General features: G+C 43.7%; 1 protein-coding gene across 5 annotated transcripts in view; it reads right to left on the bottom strand.

Moving 5' to 3' along the window:
* ATN1 (atrophin 1) overlaps window positions 1–22,326 on the bottom strand; it is a 61,090-nt gene that overhangs the window by 23,200 nt on the left and 15,564 nt on the right. For 3 of the 5 annotated variants that reach the window (XM_068258389.1, XM_068258385.1, XM_068258387.1), the window contains exons 2-6: window positions 10,347–10,505; window positions 8,518–8,655; window positions 7,363–7,473; window positions 4,705–6,410; window positions 438–636 (exon numbers count right to left, since the gene is read on the bottom strand). In XM_068258389.1, the coding sequence (XP_068114490.1) occupies window positions 438–636; window positions 4,705–6,410; window positions 7,363–7,473; window positions 8,518–8,655; window positions 10,347–10,373 (2,181 nt within the window). In that variant the 5' untranslated portion in view covers window positions 10,374–10,505. Of the gene's footprint in view, window positions 1–437; window positions 637–4,704; window positions 6,411–7,362; window positions 7,474–8,517; window positions 8,656–10,346; window positions 10,506–12,668; window positions 12,779–22,326 lie in introns of those variants that run through there. The other 2 variants (XM_068258388.1, XM_068258386.1) reach the window with 2 other exon arrangements.

The following is a 22,326-nucleotide window of genomic DNA, read 5'->3' as shown; positions in this document are numbered from 1 at the left end:
GATCTATCTGTTGGTCGAATCTGATGGCAAATCGACCAGTGTATGGCCACCTTTACTCTGTCAAAAAGATCAAATGTGGGGACGAGCAGGATAAAGTTAGATGTGATTGGAATGATGGATTCTCCCTGTTATTGATAGGAATGGCCCAATGGTGGTGTTGTCATCCTCCAATAGGTTCTCCATAGCGGAGGCTATAGCAGTAAGGGAGGTACAACCCCACATGGACAGCCCATCAATGAGATCTGACAGGCCATTAGATGATCCCCCCCACTCCCCATGGAATCCCTGCAACTACCTGAGGTTGTCCTTTAAGACATCACAAGTTGGAAAAAAAAAACATAATGACAGAAATGAGCGAAAGCGGTCTGGAGACTCAGTGAGGATAGAATAGCTGAACAGCAGCACAAGACTATGCAGCACGAAGCACCCTCCCGTACCATGTTCCTCTCCATCTCCCGCTCTCTCTCCCTCTCGCGCTCTCTTTCACGCTCTTCACGCGCCCTCTGCTCGCTCTCTCTCCGAGCACGCTCCACCTGCTCCGTCCTCTTCTTAGAAAGCTTGGAGCCCTCCAAGGGCACGAAATAGAGGTCAGTTCGGCAGCAAGAGTTGTATCCACGGTCCAGGTGCTTATTAAACCTAAAGACAAAATAAGAAGCCTCATAAATAAAATAGAATTACTCAACAACTCCTATCTTTATATACATCTTCCTTAAAGCAGCAGGGGCAGCCATACTATCCTAGGGAAAAAAACATACATAAGTAGATCAATATTTGTTCTACTTACATAATATATGTATTGCAATGTCCACATTTTGATTTCAGTAAATTTTATAAAGTAAATAAAGAGAAAACTATTTTAGACATTTTCCATCTTAACTGCCTCTGACTGAAGCCAATCCTGATGTCATTTCCACCCTTACTCTTTTTTTTCTCCTAGAAACTGCACTGTCATATCTGGCTTGCATTGTACACACATGTGAGCGCAGCATAGATCATATTTCAGCAGCTCCTCCCTTCTCAGCCTCAGCTTGGCACACTGAACTACACTCAGCTAATCAGTGAGGAGCAGGGATATGGGAGGAGAGATGACAAGCATCCCTCTGGTCGGCAATATAACAAATAGAGCCAGGCTCTGAGCTAAGATTTATTACAGCAGAAACATTTATGATTATATTGGAATGCTTGCAATGCAGACTGCATGTAGACTACATATTAAACACAGAGCAGTGGGTAAATGGAATTCGATTTTATGGCTGACAATCCTGCTTTAAAGAGGAACTGTAGTGAAAATAAAGTAATGAAAAAAAACTTTTTTTTACAATATTCCTTTATAAATTACTGTTTGCCCATTGTAAAATTATTTCCTAACCCCAATTTACATTCGGAAATGTATCACAGGTGGTGACATCTTTCGTCCTGCCAGGTGATCTCTGTGGAATATTCATTTACTGAGAGTTCTGAAGCTAGTAGAAAATATATCTGGTCTCCCATAATTCTCTGGGAGGCACATTCTGCATAGCTAAACAGATTAGGCTGTGACATCACTGGGAGGGCAAGGCTACATACCAATATACAGCTATATTTAGATATAGGAAGGGTTTCTGATCCTGAAACCAGAAAAAAGTGGCTGTTCTGAATCATTTACTGCATTCTACTACTATCTCACCAGTGTCTACTACTATCTCACAAGTTACTATTTAAAGGATACCTGAAGTGACATGTGACATGATGAGATAGACATGTGTATGTACAGTGCCTAGCACACAAATAACTATGCTCTATTCCTTTTTTCTTTCTCTGCCTGAAAGAGTTAAATATCAGGTATGTAAGTGGCTGACTCAGTCCTGACTCAGACAGGAAGTGACTACAGTGTGACCCTCACTGATAAGAAATTCCAACTATAAAACACTTTTCTAGCAGAAAATGGCTTCTGAGAGCAAGAAAGAGGTAAAAAGGGGAATTTCTTATCAGTGAGGGTCACATTGTAGTTACTTCCTGTCTGAGTCAGGACTGAGTCAGCCACTTACATACCTGATATTTAACTCTTTCAGGCAGAGTAATAAAAAAAGGAACACAGCATAGTTATTTGTGTGCAAGGCACTGTACATACCCATGTCTATCTCATCATGTCTCATGTCACTTCGGGTATTCTTTAATGATAAAGGGGCTATTTGCATACATCACCTGCAAAATGGCCCGATTTACTGACTTGTCTCTGCGCTAGATATCATTGGACATTTAAATAATTATGCAAAACTAGCCTAGAGTACTAATAAAAATGATCTTCTTCTTGTGTGTTGATACATGATAGTGATTACAGTTACTGTATATAAACGAATAATAATCTGACATTATTTAGGTGAGCAATGCAACCCGCTGCACCTGGAATTGGCTTGCAGAGTTTTATCAGTAGCGGCCCTTTTTCCCATAAGCACCTAGAGGTGTCACATCTCTCCCCATAAGTAATAAGGGCCCCATATGCAATTCACTTTTTCTCCAGAGATAATTTTTTATCTTCGATTTAACCACTTTACCCCCGCCCGTACGAATTTCTCCGTCCCTTTTTCCATCCTTTCATCCCCAGGGATGGAGAAATCCGTACTTTCTGCGCTCCCGCCGCTGCCCACGCTCCCGCTCGCTCTAGCGCACACTCCCGCTCGTAAACACGCCACCCGCCCGGAGATCAATGAACGGGAAAATCCATTCATGTTCGTTGATCTGAGCCCCGCAATGATCCGCTGCTTTTCCGCTAAGCAGCGCGATCATTGTGAAAAAAAAAAACTTACCCAGCCTCCTAGTACTTCCTCCAAGCGTCCGGAAGGACACTTGGAGGTCGCATTAAACAAAAAGTTACTGTTGCCATCTTGTGGCCAAATAGTAAAACTACACCCTAAAGGATTTTTCACATACAAATCATTACTTATACACAAAAAATTAACTCATTACCTCCCAAACTCCCCATTTTTATTTTTTTTTGTAATTAAAAAAAAAAATTAAAAAATTTACAATTAAAAAAAATACATAAATAGTTACCTTAGGGACTGAACTTTTTAAATTTTTATGTCAGGAGGGTACAACACTGTTACTTTATAAACTATGGGCTTGTAATTAGGGATGGACGCAAAACTGAAAAAAATGCACCTTTATTTCCAAATAAAATATTGGCGCCAAACATTGTGATAGGGACATAATTTAAACGGTTTTATAACTGGGACAAATGGGCAAATACATTTCATGGATTTTAATTACAGTAGCATGCATTATTTAAAAACTATAATGGCCGAAAACTGAAAAATAATGAATTTTTTCCCACATTTTTCCTATTTTTCCATTAAAACATATTTAGAATAAAATAATTCTTGGCATAATGTCCCACCTAAAGAAAGCCTAATTGTGGCGGAAAAAAACAGATATACCGTATATACTGACGTATAAGACGACTTTTTAACCCTGAAAAAACATCTGAAAAGTCGGGGGTCGTCTTTTACGCCGAGTGCCAGAATGTCAGGTCTGGTCAGGGTGCCGTGTGTCAGGCAGAACTGTAATTACCTTATGCTGCAGTCATCCGGCAATAAGAAATATAGATCGCATTCTCCGTTTAAAAAATAACTTGTTGTAACAGCTTCTTGCGAGAAGCCGCTCGCACGGGTAGCAGTGCAGCTTCCTGCATCACCTGACTTGTGACGTGTGCGCTCCACAATACATCCCGGCAATCTCTTCCGGCGTGAGCCTCATCAGTGGAGCGCACACGTCACCAGTCAAGGGACGCAGGAAGCTGCACTGCTACCCGTGCGAGCGGCTGCTCGCAAGAAGCTGTTACAACAAGTTATTTTTTAAACTGAGAACGCGATCTATCTTTCTTATTACCGGATGACTGCAGCATAAGGTAATTACAGCTCTGCCTGATACCCGGCACCCTGAGGCAGGGAACACACTTGACTTTCAGTTTTCTGCGCGCGTTTTTCTGCATACTTTTTCTGCACACCAAGTGTGTTTCTATGCAGGAAAACGCGCGCGTTTTTTCACAGCAGCTGATGTAATTGATACAGAAAACTGCCAAAATGTGCAGAATCAGGATGCAGAATGTCAGTTTTTTTTCTGCGCGCAAACAACACAGTAAGTGTGTACTAGCCCATTGATTAACATGAGTTCTCAGTTTTTCTGTGCAGAAAACGCGCACGAAAACAGTCAAGTGTGTTCCCTGCCTGACACTCCTACTATGGGGTAGTCTTATACGGCGAGGATACCCCAACCTCTACATTTTAACTGGAAAAGTTGGGGGGTCGTCTTATACGCCCAGTCGCCTAATACGCCAGCATATACGGTAGTTCATTTCATTGTGATAAGTAATGATAAAGTTATAGACGAATGAATGGAAGGAGCGCTGAAAGGTGAAAATTGCTCTGGTGCTCAAAGGGTAAAACCCCTCAGTGGTGAAGTGGTTAAATAACTTTTTAGCACTTTGCAATGGAAAAAGTACCAAAACGTAGGTGAAAAAGTACTGTCAAAATAATTCTGAGTACTTGTTTGCTTGCTGGTGGTTTAAAGGCATTTTATTTACAAATTGTGAAAATATCACCTAGGAGAAAACTCAGGTGAAAAAGTGAATTGCATCTGGCCCTAGGTCTTATAATCTATAAGTACAATGTATAAATTGCAGGAAAATGATTGCATGTATATCATCATGAGAAGACAGACTATTACCTGGCAGACTGGCTGGCGTGACTGGGTATGTCCACAATTTTGGGTGGAGGGGAGGGACTGCTTGGAGGTGGAATAGGGCTGTCTCCCTCTGGCTCACATTCCTCAGGTGGCTCCTGCTTTATCTGCACAGAGGATGATGCTGATGTGGGAGGGGCAGGGGGTGGAGCAGGAGGAGGAGGAGCAGGGACAGAAGTAGGAGGTGAAGAGTCTTTATAAGTCTGAGTGGGAACTGGAGGAGGGGTGGAGACAGGAAATGATCCTGGTTTATAAGGGGGCGGGGGAACACCTTTATAAGGTGGCGCTTGATGGGGGGGAGCCCCTTTGAAACCTTGGTATGGGTAGTTATTGTACCCCTGAGAGTTGGGGGGGTAGTGACAGACAGGGGCAGATGAGTGGGGCTGGTAATGGGGATGGTTCGACTGAGGATTCTGGGGCTCTGCTTGAGTAGGATAGCCTACATTTCCCCCTGAAGAAGAGGACTGGGATGGGACATGTGAGGTATTGGAGGGAGCTGGTGATTGGCCCCCAGCAGGGCCTGCACCAGTTGGAGGCAACTGCGTAGTGTTCTGGTGGTGTGAACTAGGAGACAGAAGAACGTGGGGTGTATGGTGGCTGGGCTGCAGTGCACCTGCTGGTGGCTGATTACTTTGTGGTTGTGGTGTTGGAGAGCGCCCCCTGTTTGGTAGAATGTGGGGATGATTAGAATTATGGTTAGAAGGTTGACTGTGTCCACTGGGTGCCCCTCCATGAGGGTGCAAAACATTGTTCTGGGATGCTGGAGTCTGAATAGGCCCTGCAGTAGGTGCTGCAGGCATGGGGTGAGGGGGGTGATTATTATGTGGGGACGGAGCCCGACTACCTCCATGATGAGAGGTATTGAATCCCCCACCAACACTTTGCCCCCCAATTACTTGTCCATTCTGGGGTGGTGGCGGTTGGTAACGTGGAGGTCCTTCATTGCGTCCATAATTCAGCCCTCCTTGTCCCCAAGATGGATGGGAACCTGGCTGTGGTTGTCCATACTTTCCAGGTGGGGGGTACTGATGAGGGTAGCCAGAAGGGTACTGTCCTGGGTAAGTGGGATATCGAAGTGTACAAGAAGGGGAAGGCTGAGGCGGCCCTGCTTTTTCTCCTGCTTGGGATGGAAGTCCTGGAGAGGCATTGAGAGGCCGTAGAGCAGGTGGTGGTGGAAGGTTGTGTGACACATGAGGGTATGAGGTGGTAGTTGGTGTGCTAGTAGGTGGATTGGAAGGTGCTGTAGGAGAGGCCAGTGGTCTTGGAGAGCCAAGTCCTGCTATTGGTGTGGTCGGTGGCGGTTTGACCTGGGAGGGCGGTATAGGCCCAGCTTTGACAATTCCACCAGTGCTGGGATAAAGCTGTGGAAGCTGGGGAGCTGGGTACGATCTTGCAGTCTGAGGTTCAGTCTGTACAGGTGGTTGAGAAGCCTGAGAGGGTTGTGGAAGGGGTGGGACATCCGGAACAGGTGAAGGAGGAGGTTGGGGTGACCCAGGACCCCGGTACAGAGAAGGAAATGATTTTGGTGAAGGAATGGAAGAGGCATCGCTCTCGCTGTCTCCACTGTGCAGGCTTGGGGAGGTGCTACGGTTATCCTGATCAATGTCTCTGGGGTCACTGCCACCATCTTCATTACCACTCTGTCCGTCCAAACTTTCCTCATCAGGTGGTGGACGGGGAACCTCTGGAGACTGCAGATAGGAGAAACATTAGAAGTCAAAGAAGATACATAGAAAAGATGAAGGTCATGTGGAAATAATTTCATATGTCTGCAGTGACAAAACCCTGGAGGATCATAGAAGCAAAGCATGTGCTCTCTTTAGATGAGCCACAACCCCCACTGGTCTACTCTACAGACAGGCCAAGCTTTGTGGTCTGCTTTAAGTTCCTCCTCTGCATGACATGACAGCTATCCAGCCTTGTTGTGCACCACCTACAGAGCCAACAGCATGTGCCTCATAATACAGTTCAGGCATAAGTCCCAAAGCCTGAGACAAAGCTTCATGACCAAAGGTGTCTATACATCTATGGGCAGATCAACCAAGATCAGAGAGAGCTCTATCTCTGTTGGCTGCCCATACACTGCAAGCCGATTCCCAATCCTGCATGAAATCTCTCAGGAATTGGCTTAGCAACGCTGCTGATTCCGCCCACCTGGCTGCCCTCCAAATGTTAATGTCCCCTTCTCCAGTATTCGTACATTTTAAATCTCTCCTGTCCAGCTGAACCTAATCCTGGTCTCCACCATCCATCACTGCCTCCCCGAGCTCCACCTCACACTGAGCACCACCACATAGTGGCGGATATACCGTGTGGAGCTCGGGAGATACAGCAGAGGAGACCAGGAGTTGGTTCAGCTGCAGAGGTGAGATTTACAATACACCGGGGGAAAGGGAGGGCCATTTACATTTGGGGGGACAGTGGCTGGGGGCCTGTCACGTTCGTCATGATATCACACAACGGTGCCAGACCGAGATTTTCCAGCTTGCTCGATTGATACACTTGACCGAAATCGGTCGAGTCATCGATCAGGCATGCTTGATGCAGCACCGATTTTCATTCGATTTTATAAAGCTATTGAAGCGGATGGTCAATCGGGAAGCAAAATCGCTAGATGTATGGCCACCTTAAGACATCTCTCACCTCCATCTTCGCTTTCTTCTGAGCTTTCCCGGCCTCTCCTTCACTTTCAGAGGAATCCTTTGGCCTTTCCCGTTTACTGTTCTTTGGGATGGAGTCGTCCATGCGCCCCTTCTGTGGGAAAGAAAACATACAGATGCTTAAAGGAGGAGTCCACCTTTATACACACACTGGGTATGAGGAATAAAGTTTCAATCAAAGAGCCTAATGCACAAACCCAAAGTAATATTGCCATGCACAGGCAGCGCACGGAAAACTGCCGTTATGCCGGTACTAATGGCAGCAGAGTGCTGTGCGGTGTGCAATTAGTGTGACTCACAGTACATGGGTAATGTGCTAAACAGGATGCACAATTGAAGGTAAAGAGGCGCCCTGGTTGAAATAAAAGCATCTAAAAACAGCTTAAAATCGAGGAAATAATATGAGGTGGCTTACCTCAATAACGAAATCCTTGTATATGACAAAAGATTTTTATTTAGCACAGGCAACGCGTTTCGCGAGTCCAAGCCCGCTTCATCAGGCCAATAAAAGTGCCAAATGAACAAGTCGATATGGCAAAGGGAGTCTCTGAATATTTTTTTCCTGCAAGGTGCTGAGACACCCCCACTACACTACGTGCTAAACAGGAGTTTGACCGCACACTTGCACTGAGGGCTAGGTAACAATACTGTAGCAAAATTAAACAACATCTTGTGCATCTTTCCCCTAATAATACATGGGTAAGGTGTGTTAACCCGCCCTGGCGGTATGTTTATATCTGGATTTTAGGGTCTAATAGCGGTGCCATTTTTTCACACGCTTGTCAGTGGAAGGAGATGCGGCTTGTTTTTTTTGGGCAGTTGCAAACAGCTGTTATTTCAAACTATGCAACAAAGCTCCCACAGTGTGATGTCAGAACCATGATCCTGACATCACACTGTGGGAGGGGTTTCACCACAATATCAGCCACACAGAGCCCCCTAGTGATCGATTTGTGAAAAGGAATAGATTTCTCATGGGAAAGGGGGTATCGGCTACTGATTGGGATGAAGTTCAATTCTTGGTTACGGTTTCTCTTGAAGTGCAGATTATGATACGGGAAGTTTGTGATTGGTTGCAGAGTCCACCCGGGTTCTGATTTTATAGGCCTTGTGATGAAGTCTATAGTTTCATTCATACCTTGGCAGGTGGTCGTCCCTTCTCGCACTTGCTGTCACTGCTTGATGTACTGATGGCCCCGGGGGACGCCCTCCCCCGCGCTCTACGTTCCTCCCGTGGGCCCACGCTCTCCTTTTTCCTTCCACTCCTCATTGACATCTTCAAATAAAAACAAGAAAAGACAGTACAAAATACAGGTGTTAGGGGAGGTCACATCACAGCAACACTGTCTCTTCCTGTCTGAATATTTGACTTTGGCCAAAATTCATATTTTTCAAGGAATGATTATGGAGACTAAGGGGAATGAGGAGAGAGATGGACAAAGCACAGTAGTATGTGGATCCAGCATGAAAGACTTTTGTGCTTACCTGAAATTGTACCTGAGATGATATAATTACTTTCAGTTATACTTACCTAGGGCTTCCTCCAGCCCCCAGTAGGCCATGGGCTCCCTCAACGTCCTCCCGAACCACTCCAACAGTCTTCTCCGTTAAAGTCCGGACTGGCCCTGTCCACTGCTCATGCGCAGTGCTGGCCACATGCGAACCCCCCCATCGCATTCCCATGGTCGGGAGCATTCCGCGCATGCGCAGTTCACTAAGAATGTAACTGTGCAGGTGCGGATCACTCCCGGCAACAGGAGCACGACCAAGGATGTGCAAGGTCATGGCTGCACATGCGCAGTAGTCAGCATCTACCGAAGGTGACTACATTAGAATGGAGCTGCCTGGAAGGACGGCGAGGGAGCAGACGGCCTGCAGGGGGTTAGAGAAAGGCCTAGGTAAGTATATGTACTTCTATCATCTAATTTAAGCTGCTTTTTTTTTTAGACGTCTGTACTGAATAAACTATCCAGTTCTATCCATTTCAGGCATATTTATTATAAAAGAAAAAAAAAGAAACCCTAAAATATATTTTCTGAAGGAATAGATGATTTTTTGGTTCTTTCCAAGGTAGTCATGGGAACAAAGACAGGTGCACGGCTCACATAATTTCAGCTTAAGGGATTCAAACACTACTGAAGCAAGAGAGATCAGCAGGACAGCCGGGCAACTGGTATTGATCAAAAGGAAATAAATACGGCAGCCTCTGTATCCCTCTTAGTTCAGGTGTCCTTTAAAGAGACTCCGTAACAAAAATTGCATCCTGTTCCAAAAGCTATTCTAATGTGCTCTGGCTTACTGCAGCACTTTCTACTATAACAGTCTCTGTAATAAATCAATGTATCTTTCCCCTGTCAGACTTGTCGGCCTGTGTCTGGAAGGCTGCCAAGTTCTTCAGTGTTGTGGTTCTGCTATGAACTCCTCCTTCCAGGCCCCTCTATGCACACTGCCTGTGTATTATTTAGATTAGAGCAGCTTCTCTCTTCTCTTTTACAAGCTGGATAAATCGTCCTCTGAGCTGGCTGGGCTTTCACATACTGAAGAATTACAGACAAGGGCAAAGCTGTTTACAGGAGAAAAACAAGCAGCCTGAAACTTCAGTGCATGAGAACTGCAGGGGGAAAGAAACACACAATGATCTCTTGAGATTCAAAAGGAAGGGTGTATACAGCCTGCTTGTGTATGGATGTATTTTCTATGTGTGGACATACTGTACATCAACCTACTTCCTGTTTTGGTGGCCATTTTGTTTGTTAATAAACAAACTTTTAAAAACTGTTTTTAACCACTTTTAATGCGGCGAGGAGCGGCGAAATTGTGTCAGAGGGTAATAGGAGATGTCCCCTAACGCACTGGTATGTTTACTTTTGTGCGATTTTAACAATACAGATTCTCTTTAAGGTACTCATATGGCAGCTCTAACTCATATGGCAGCTGCTGAGGGATAGAGACAAGGAGAGTACTCACCGAGTCTTTGTTCTGTCGGGTTTTCATATTGTAGGCTGGAGGAGCCCCATTTCTATTGCAGCATCAGGTTATGTAAAGTGCCCCTCCGGCTCTTGCCCCACTGGCTGATAGAAGGGAGGGGTACAGCCAGGGGTAGATAATTACTTGCTAGAGGTCTACCTGAAAACAGAGAGACAAACACATTACTGAAAATCTACACAAGAAATTTGCATTCTAAACGTCTCTCTCTGATGATGTCACCATGAGCTGCACAGAATCCTTGGTTGGAGAATGGTTTTCAGGAGACCCAGTTGGTGTGACCAGCAGAAAAGACATATGGAGACATCTGTCATTCAGCCCTCTCATTATAGCATCTGTTAACGTATAGTATAGTTGCCTATATCTCCTCAATGGCAAAGACTTTAGAAAAACTGATGCTGATGAGTAGGAAGAAGCTGACAGGCACAATCACTGCAGATCACCACTCTGTATCCCTGAGCTCAGGGAATGATTTCCCATTAAAAAAAAAAAAAAACACAGCTTCCCTCCTGCACATTGGGTGCGATCAGTGAGTGATTTATCAGGAATGATCAGCTTAGTCGAATGGGAAGAGAACGTATCTGCAGAATAGGCTTGATTCGTTTAATAGAAATGGGGATGATGGGTGTAGCAGAAATGAGGAGTGATGTTATAAGTTCTGTAGAAAAGGGGTTATAAGTTCTGAAAATGGGGGGGTTATCAGTTTTACAGAATAGGGGGTGATCAGTTGTGAAAAATGAGGGTTGTTTAGTTATGTAAAGGGGGGGGGGGGTGACTTATACAGAATCAGTTCTAGAAAACAGTTGATTAGGTTCGTAGAATGAGGGCCAAAAGGGGGGACTGATTCCGTGGAAAATGAAGGAGGGAGATCAGTTCTGCCGAATGAGGAGTGATCAGTTCTGTAGAATGAAGAGTGATCAGTTTTGTAGAATAGGGCATGGAGGTGATCAGTTCTCCAGAATGATGGGTGATCAGTTCGGTAGAATATGGGAGGGAGGTGATCAGTTTTGTAGAATGAAAAGTGATAACAGTTCCGTAGAATGAGGAGTGATCAGTTCTGGGGACTGGGGGAGGGAGGTGATAAGTTCTACAGAATGAGGGGTGATCAGTTCTATAGAATGGAGGAGTGAGATGATCAGTTATGTATAATGGGGGGAGATCTGTTCTGCAGAATGAGGGGAGATCAGTTTGGTAGAATAGGGAAGGGAAGTGATCAGTTCTGTAGAATGAGGAGTGATGAGTTCTGTGGACTGGGGGAGGGAGGTGATCAGTTCTGTAGGATGAGGAGTGATCAATTCTGTGGACTGGGGGGGGGGGGAGGTGATCAGTTCTGTAGGATGAGGAGTGATCAATTCTGTGGACTGGGGGAGGAAGGTGATCAGTTCTGTAGAATGAGGAGTGATCAATTCCGTAGAATGAGGAGTGATCAGTTCTGTGGACTGGGGGTGGGAGGTGATCAGTCCTGTAAGAATGAGGGGTGATCAGTTTTGTGGACTGGGGGAGGGAGGTGATCAGTTCTGTAAGAATGAGGGGTGATCAGTTCTGTGGACTGGGGGAGGGAGGTGATCAGTTCTGTAAGAATGCAGAGTGATCAGTTCTGTGGAAAGGGGGAGGGAGGTGATCAGTTCTGTAAGAATGAGGGGTGATCAGTTCTGTGGACTGGGGGAGGGAGGTGATCAGTTCTGTAAGAATGAGGGGTGATCAGTTCTGTGGAAAGGGGGAGGGAGGTGATCCGTTATGTAAGAATGAGGAGTGATCACTTCTGTGGACTGGGGGAGGGAGGTGATCAGTTCTGTAGAATGAGGGGTGTTCAGTTCTGTGGACTGGGGGAGGGAGATGATCAGTTCTGTAGAATGAAGGATGATCAGTTCTGTAAGAATGAGGGGTGATCAGTTCTGTGGAATAGGGGGAGGGAGGTGATAAGTTCTGTAGAATGAGAGATTCGTTTTTCATAATGAGGGGTGATGAGTTTTATAGAATAGGGGAGAGAGGTGATCAGTTCTGCAGAATGAGGGGTGACCAGTTCTATAGAATGGGGGAGGGAGGTGATCAGTTCTGTGGAATCAGGAGTGATCAGTTCTGTAGAATAGGGGAGGGAGGTGATCAGTTCTGTGGAACGGGGGAGGGAGGTGATTAGTTCTGCAGAATGAGAGATTCGTTTTTCATAATGAGGGGTGATGAGTTTTATAGAATGGGGGAGGGAGGTGATCAGTTCTGTACAACAAAACTGCAGCAACCATCATGAGCACCAGAACAGACATGATGGTTCTGTAACAAACGACCCTCAGCTTAGCTTCTACTTACTTACATCTCTTCCAACCCTGGTCTGACCCTTGTCATGTGACAGGTTAGGGGGAGGAGTCGTGTGACCAGATGCTTTCCATCCAGTACAGTACAAAGTCTCCATGGTTCAATTATGCATACACAGGAAGTGGATGGCCAGGATGTGACTTCACGAAGGTAGAGCAGCCTGGCATCCTGGGAGATGCAGTTCTCTACTGTGCCAGTGTATCCATCCACATTATACTGTACTCAGTATTATTATTCTATTTATTTATATAGCACCCGCATTTTCTGTGTCACTTTACATTTACAGCCATTTGTAAGTATGTGTGTGTGTGTGTATTGTACACACACACTCTTCTATACTGTGCACTGTATATACAATACTGTATACTATACATCCACCTCCATAACGAATATGCCTATGTACTGTACGCTGTATATATAAACCTCTATACCTTGCCCTGTATATACATACACTGTACGGTATGCATACAACTCTGTACTGTTTTTTATATGCTCCTTTATACATATACAGTATGTACACTTGTTATATACTATATGTTATATACTATAGATACACCTCTGATCTGTACCCTGTATATAATACATATACCTATATAATGTACACTATTTACACACACAACTCTGTAGTGTGTGTACACTCCCTATACTGAAATATAGATAGATAGATAGATAGATAGATAGATAGATAGATAGATAGATAGATAGATAGATAGATAGATAGAGTGTGCGTGCGTGCCTGTGTGTGTGACGAGAGCTCCACTCGTCCTGCCCTGAGCCCCTGTGGGTCTGTAGCTCTCGCTATGCTACTCTGATAAGGCGTATTAACTTTGATAAGGCAGGCTATTTGTTTAGTGAATCAACCCCTATGTGCGCTAGTGGCAGCATAGCATGCGTAAGTAAGCAACAAGCACTGCTTATAATAGCCGCGTGGTAGTGATGTATCGATACTTCACTAGCGGAGCCGCTACTATGTTAACATAGTTGCTATGTTAATTACATAGTAACTATGTAAATTAACATAGTAACGGCCACGTTAGTGGTATATCTCTACAGCACGGCTCTTGTAAGCAGCGACCGTTGTTTAGTTACACGTCAGTAGCCCGTGTAGCTTGCATGGAAACTAAATTAAGTTGCACTTTATTAGCACGAGAAACAGGAGGGCGCTATTTCCTTTAGTGAATCAACCCCATTATAATATATTCACCTCCATATTGTACACTGTACACCTCTATACTATCCACCATATACTGATCATATACTATCCATCATATACTGAGCATATACTATCCACTATAAACTGATCATATATTATCCACCATATACTGATCATATACTATCCACCATATACTGATCATATGCTATCCACCATATACTGATCATATACTATCCACCATATACTGATCATGTGCTGTACACCATATACTGATCATATACTATCCACCATATACTGATCATATGCTATCCACCATATACTGATCATATGCTATCCACCATATACTGATCATATGCTATCCACCATATACTGATCATATGCTATCCACCATATACTGATCATGTACTATCCACCATATACTGATCATATACTATCCACCATAAACTGATCATATGCTATCCACCATATACTGATCATATATTATCCACGATCCACCATATACTGATCATATGCTATCCACCATATGCTGATCATATGCTATCCACCATATGCTGATCATATATTATCCACGGATCCACCATATACTGATCATATGCTATCCACCATATGCTGATCATATGCTGTCCACCATATATACTGATCATATACTATCCACCGTATACTGATCATATATTATCCACCATATACTGTTCATATGCTGTCCACCATATACTGATCATATGCTGTCCACCATATACTGATTATATGCTATCCACTCTATACTGATCATATACTATCCACCATATACTGATCATATACTATCCACCATATACTGATCATGTGCTGTAAACCATATACTGATCATATACTATCCACCATATACTGATCATATGCTATCCACCATATGCTGATCATATACTATCCACCATATATACTGATCATATATTATTCATCGTATACTGATCATATATTATCCACCATATACTGATTATATGATGTCCACCATATACTGATTATATGCTATCCACTCTATACTGATCATATACTATCCACCATATACTGATCATGTGCTGTACACCATATACTGATCATATACTATCCACCATATACTGATCATATACTATCCACCATATACTGATCATATTCTATCCACCATATACTGATCATATGCTATCCACCATATACTGATCATATATTATTCACTATATACTGATCATATGCTACCCACCATATGCTGATCATATATTATCCACCATATACTGATCATATGCTATCCACCATATACTGATCATATATTATTCACCATATACTGATCATATGCTACCCACCATATGCTGATCATATATTATCCACCATATACTGATCATATACTATCCACCATATACTGATCATATATTATCCACCATATACTGATCATATGCTATCCACCATCTGCTGATCATATATTATCCACCATATACTGATCATATACTATCCACCATATACTGACCATATGCTGTCCACCATATATACTGATCATATATTATCCGCCATATACTTATCATATACTATTAATCGTATTCTGATCTGATATTATCAACCATATACTGATCATATGCTGTCCACCATATACTGATCATATACTATCCACTCTATACTGATCATATACTATCCACCATATACTGATCATATACTATCCACTCTATACTGATCATATACTATCCACCATATACTGATCATATACTATCCACTCTATACTGATCATATACTATCCACCAGGAATCAGGAATCACTTTATTTCGCCAAGTACGGCAGGGCCATACTTGGAATTGCTTATGGTACACATGGCATAGACATAGTATGAGGACAGACACGAAAACACATACAAGTACCAATTTATACAGGTAGCAAAACTTCAGTAGAGGTATAGATACGTCCTTTACGTATAACATTCCCAGGAGCATTGGGAACCAGGGCAGGCAGACGACGGGTGCTGGCGCTAGGGCATGCTAGTAGGCAGGCCTCGACGGGGAAGGTTGGTGTTAAGCAGCCGAACCGCTTGGGGGTAGAAGGAGTTCTCCCGCCTGGTGGTTTTGGATGTTAATGATCTGTAGCGGTGGCCCCGTGGGAGGATTTCAAAGTAGCGACTGCCTGGGTGGGAGGGGTCCCGGGAGATCATGGTGGCTCTCTTCATCATCCTAGCGGAGTGAAGGAGATCAAGAGGTGGAAGAGGAGACCCGATGATATTCTCTGCGTCAGATATGACCCTCTGCAGTTTGAGTTTGTCACTGGCCGTTGCACCCGCGTACCAGACGATGACTGAGGAGCAGAGGTTGGATTCTATGGTGGCGGAATAGAAGCTGGTGAACAGTTTCCGGGGCATGCCGAATCGCTTCAGTTGGCGCAGGAAGAATAGCCTCTGCTGAGATTTCTTCTGAATTCTGATGGTGTTTTGTCCCCATTTCAGGTTGTTTGTGAGGGTCGTGCCTAGAAACCGTACAGATGACACCCTGGAGACTTCGTTTCCCCCAATGAGGACGGATGTGGGGGGGGGAGGGTTCCTCCTGAAGTCAACGACTAATTCAACTGTCTTAGCTGTGTTGAGTACCAGGTTGTTGTCCCCGCACCAGTTGCAGATGCTCTCGACTTCGCCGCGGTATTCCTGCTCTCCGTTGCTGCCAATTAGGCCGATTATGGTGGTGTCATCCGCAAATTTGATGACCTTCACAGAGTCAGCGGATGAGATACAATTGTTTGTATAGAGAGAGAACAGTAGAGGTGACAGGACGCAGCCTTGTGGAGCCCCTGTATTGGTGGTTCTGACGCTGGAGTAGCAGTTTCCCAGCCTCACCTGTTGCGTTCTGTTTGTCAGGAAGTGTTTGATCCATGCCCGAAGGGTGGGGTCTACTCCGAGCTGCGTCAGATTAGAGAGCAGGATATCTGGGCAGATCGTGTTGAACGCTGAGCTAAAGTCCAGGAACAGGATCCTAGCGTAGGAGGCAGGGTTGTCTAGGTGCTCCGAGACGTATGCCATGCAAGCATTTATGGCGTCCTCCACGGATCTGTTTGCCCTATATGCGAATTGGAGAGGGTCCAGGTGGGCGCCAGTCACCATATACTGATCATATACTATCCACCATATACTGATCATATACTATCCACCATATACTGATCATATGCTGTACACCATAAACTGATCATATACTATCCACCATATACTGATCATATATTATCCACCATATACTGATCATATGCTATCTACCATATGCTGATCATACAATATCCACCATATACTGATCATATACTATCCACCATATACTGGTCATATACTAGCCATAATATACTAGTGCTCATATGCTATCCACCATATACTGATCATATACTATCCATCATATACTGATCATATGCTGTACACCATAAACTGATCATATACTATCCACCATTTATACTGATCATATATTATCCACCATATACTGATCATATGCTATCTACCATATGCTGATCATATAATATCCACCATATACTGATCATATACTATCCACCATATACTGACCATTTGCTGTCCATCATATATACTGATCATATATTATCCACCGTATACTGATCATATACTATTCATCGTATACTGATCATATATTATCCTCCACCATATACTGATCATATGCTGTCAACCATATACTGATCATATACTATCCACCTTATACTGATCATGCGCTCTACACCATATACTGATCATATATACTATCCACCATATAGTGATCATATGCTGTACACCATATACTGATCACATACTATCCACCATATAGTGATCATATACTATCCACCATATATAGTGATCATATATTATACACCGTATACTGATTACTGATCATATACTATCCACTATATACTGATCATATGCTATCCACCATATACTGATCACATACTATCCAGTCCACCATATACTGGTCATATACTATCCACCATATACTGAACATATGCTATCCACCATATACTGCTCATATGCTGTCCACCATATACTGATCATATGCTATCCACCATATGCTAATCATATATTATCCACCATATACTGATCATATACTATCCACCATATACTGATCATATGCTGTCCATCATATACTGATCATATACTATCTACCATATACTATCCACCATATACTGATCATATGCTGTCCTCCATATACTGATCATATACTATCCACCATATACTGATGATATACTATCCACCATATATAGTGATCATATATTATCTATATTATCCACCGTATACTGATCATATGCTATCCACCATATACTGACCATATGCTGTCCATCATATATACTGATCATATATTATCCACTGTATACTGATCATATAATATACACCATATACTAATCATATACTATCCACCATATACTGATCATATGCTGTCCACCATATACTGATTATATACTATCCACCATATACTGATCATATGCTGTCCATCATATACTGATCATATACTTACTATCTACCATATACTATCCACCATATACTGATCATATGCTGTCCACCATATACTGATTATATACTATCCACCATATACTGATCATATGCTGTCCATCATATACTGATAATATACTTACTATCTACCATATACTATCCACCATATACTGATCATATGCTGTCCACCATATACTGATTATATACTATCCACCATATACTGATCATATACTATCCACCATATATAGTGATCATATATTATCCACCGTATACTGATCATATACCGGTACTCTCCACCATATTCTGATCATATACTATCCAGTCCACCATATACTGGTCATATGCTATCCACCATATGCTGATCATATATTATCCACCATTTCTTGATCATATACTATCCACCATATATACTGATCATATACCGGTACTATCCACCATATACTGATCATATACCAGTACTATCCACCATATACTGATCATATACTATCCAGTCCACCATATACTGGTCATATACTATCCATAATATACTGCTCATATGCTATCCATAATATACTGCTCATATGCTATCCACCATATACTGCTCATATCCTGTCCACCATATACTGCTCATATGCTGTCCACCATATACTGCTCATATGCTGTACACCATATACTGATCATATACTATCCACCATATACTGATCATATGCTATCCACCATATACTGATCATATGCTATCCACCATATACTGCTCATATGCTGTCCACCATATACTGCTCATATGCTGTCCACCATATACTGCTCATATGCTGTCCACCATATACTGCTCATATGCTGTACACCATATACTGATCATGCGCTCTACACCATATACTGATCATATACTATCCACCATATACTGATCATATACTATCCACCATATACTGCTCATATGCTGTCCACCATATACTGCTCATATGCTGTCCACCATATACTGCTCATATGCTGTACACCATATACTGATCATATACTATCCACCATATACTGATCATATACTATCCACCATATACTGATCATATACTATCCACCATATACTGCTCATATGCTGTCCACCATATACTGCTCATATGCTGTCCACCATATACTGCTCATATGCTGTCCACCATATACTGCTCATATGCTGTACACCATATACTGATCATGCGCTCTACACCATATACTGATCATATACTATCCACCATATACTGATCATATACTATCCACCATATACTGATCATGCGCTCTACACCATATACTGATCATATACTATCCACCATATACTGATCATATGCTATCCACCATATACTGATCATATATTATCCACCATATACTGACCATATGCTAACCACCATAGCATAGCATCCAGCAAAACAGCAATGGAGTATTCCTAGGATGCAGTGGTTAGTACCTACAAAAACGGGTCTACGGAAACACAAGTAATGAAGCAATGACAGGGTCATAGATGTCCAAGGTTCGGTAATGTATGTAGAGGACAATGATCAGCCTGTCTGGTTTGATCCCACAGCAGAGCTACTGTAGCACAAATTGTTGCAAAACATGATACCAACCATGAGAAAAAGAAGTAATGACTGGCTTGAAACCATTCACAGTGTCCATGCTGATCTCTGACCACAGCCAAAAGCACCTACAACGATCAAGTCGGCGTCAGACCTGGACCATGAAGAAGGTGGCCTAGTCCAGTGATCTGCAAACTTGGCTGTCCAGCTGTTAAGGAACTACAAGTCCCACAATGAATTTGCCTTTATGAATCATGACTGTGGCTGTCAGACTCCTGCAATGCATTGTTGGACTTGCAGTTCCTTAACAGCTGGAGAGCTAAGTTTGTAGATCACTGACCTAGTCTGTTAAACCATATTTTCTTTCGGTTTCAGGTTCCCCAGATCTAAGTCTGAAAAGGCCTCATCTTGCAACTTATAGTACCTGCAGCTAACACCTTGGTACCAGATACCACAGGAAGCACCTTGTCTGGCGGAGTCAGTCCTTTCACATGCAAAATGCCTAATTGCTCCTAAAACCCTGTACACACTGGGGGATCATTGGGGGATCTCTATCCCCCAAGGGATCAGGTACCTGCCGGGCAACAGAGCATTTCCAACGCTGTACAGACGCATCATCAGCCTTCTGGCTAGCGATGCATCAGTTGCTATGTGGGGAAAGGGTGGGGGGGAAGATGAGCGATGTGCGATGGAGCGAAATCCAGCAGGAAGGGGAGAATGATGCAATAGCACAGTTCTCGGCTGTCGGAAACGGCTTAAGGGGCCCATACACTCAGCGATTTTTGGCCGATTGATCAAAATCGACCAATCGATCGATTTCTGCCGATTTCAATGATTGCTGATCATTTTGCATTGGCCCTAATGGAAATCTGATGGCAAAAAAATGCCATCAGATCGATTTTCAATAGATTTCAAACTGAGATCTATTGGAAATCTGTTCCTAATAAAACATGTTCCTTAACACATCAGATAGATCAGAAATCTATCTGGCGATCTATCTGCTGCTAATCTAACGAGTATATGGCCACCTTTAAGGTCCAGCTTGCGGCCATTGTACACACGCTGGTCTGACTCCTGATTCTTGGCCATGGCAGTTGTTATCGTCCACTACTGCTGAACTCAGACCAGCATGTGTACGTAGCTTAAGTAATAGAATGAGAGATGGCTACTCTCACAGTGCCAGTCCTACTCCTACCCTGCACTCAGAAACAGCATAAAAAGTGGCACAAATATCTTCAGATGAGCCTCTATGTAGCATAGAACTAGTAACACTAATGTGGTTGGCTATGGCAAAGAATATTGCCTGAATGCCCTATTGTCTCTGTAATGGTGGACATACACTGATAGATTTGCAGCAGATTCGACCATCAGATAGATTTCTGGCAGATACCTGTCAGGTCGAATCTGACAGGAATCTATCTGATATGTGCCACACACTAAGAACAGATTTCCAATAGATTACAGAATGAAATCTATTGGAAATCTATTGAAAATCGATCTAAATGCGTTATTGCACAATTACATCCAATGCAACTCTATGGACCATCGATCTGCTGCCAGCAGCAGATCCACCTAGATTTTCCATCCTGTCAGATAGATCAATTCGATCGAAATCGGCCGCAAATCGATTGGGTGATCGCTCGTGCATCGATTGGGTGATCGCTCGTGCATCGATTGGGTGATCGCTCGTGCATCGATTGGGTGATTGCGCTGCATTGATTGGGTGATCAATCGTGCATCGCTTTGCGGCCGATCGATCGATGGCTGAAATCAACCAGTGTATGGGCCCCTTAACCTCCTTAGCGGTAACCCCGTGTGTGACACGGGGTAAGCCGCCGGAGGGTGCCGCTCAGGCCCTGCTGGGCCGATTTACTTAATTTTTTTTTTTTTGCTGGACGCAGCTAGCACTTTGCTAGCTGCGCCAGCACCCCGATCGCCGCCGCCGCGCGCCCGATCGCCGCTATCCGGTGCGGCGCGCGCCCCCCCCCCCCAGACCCCGAGCGCTGCCTGGCCAATCAGTGCCAGGCAGCGCCGAGGGGTGGATCGGGTCTCCCAATGACCATGGCGACGGGGGAAGCCCTCCAGGAAATCCCGTTCTTTGAACGGGATTTCCTGATCGGTGATCGTCGAAGCGGGCGGGGGGATGCCGCTGAGCAGCGGCTATCATGTAGCGAGCCCTCGGCTCGCTACATGATAAAAAAAATTTTTTTTAAAACTGTTGCGCTTCCCCCTGGCGGTATTTTTCATACCGCCAAGGGGGTTAAGGAACAGAAATTGATCAGAGAGGTAACGGCTGCGAGATGAAACAGGCGCCATGTTGTATACAGTCCACCATGTTCCCTTTTCCCCACATCATCTGTAAACACAACACAGCTTACGATAATACGGTGTCCACCCCTGGTGGAGGCCGGGTGACCTACCCCTACTTTCCTGATCTACAGAGAGCGACATCTTAATCCTGAGTGAGGACAGGTCTAATCTCCTCACCTGCCTTTACAGTGGTTGCCTAAGAGGTAACCCATGTTTGTGAGTATATTCATCTCACACTTACATTTATCCACGGTT

This window comes from Hyperolius riggenbachi, chromosome 10 (genome assembly GCF_040937935.1).
Source record: "Hyperolius riggenbachi isolate aHypRig1 chromosome 10, aHypRig1.pri, whole genome shotgun sequence".
NCBI lineage: Eukaryota > Metazoa > Chordata > Amphibia > Anura > Hyperoliidae > Hyperolius > Hyperolius riggenbachi.
Note: the sequence above shows the minus strand (reverse complement) of the source record. Positions and strands in the feature narration are given on the sequence as shown.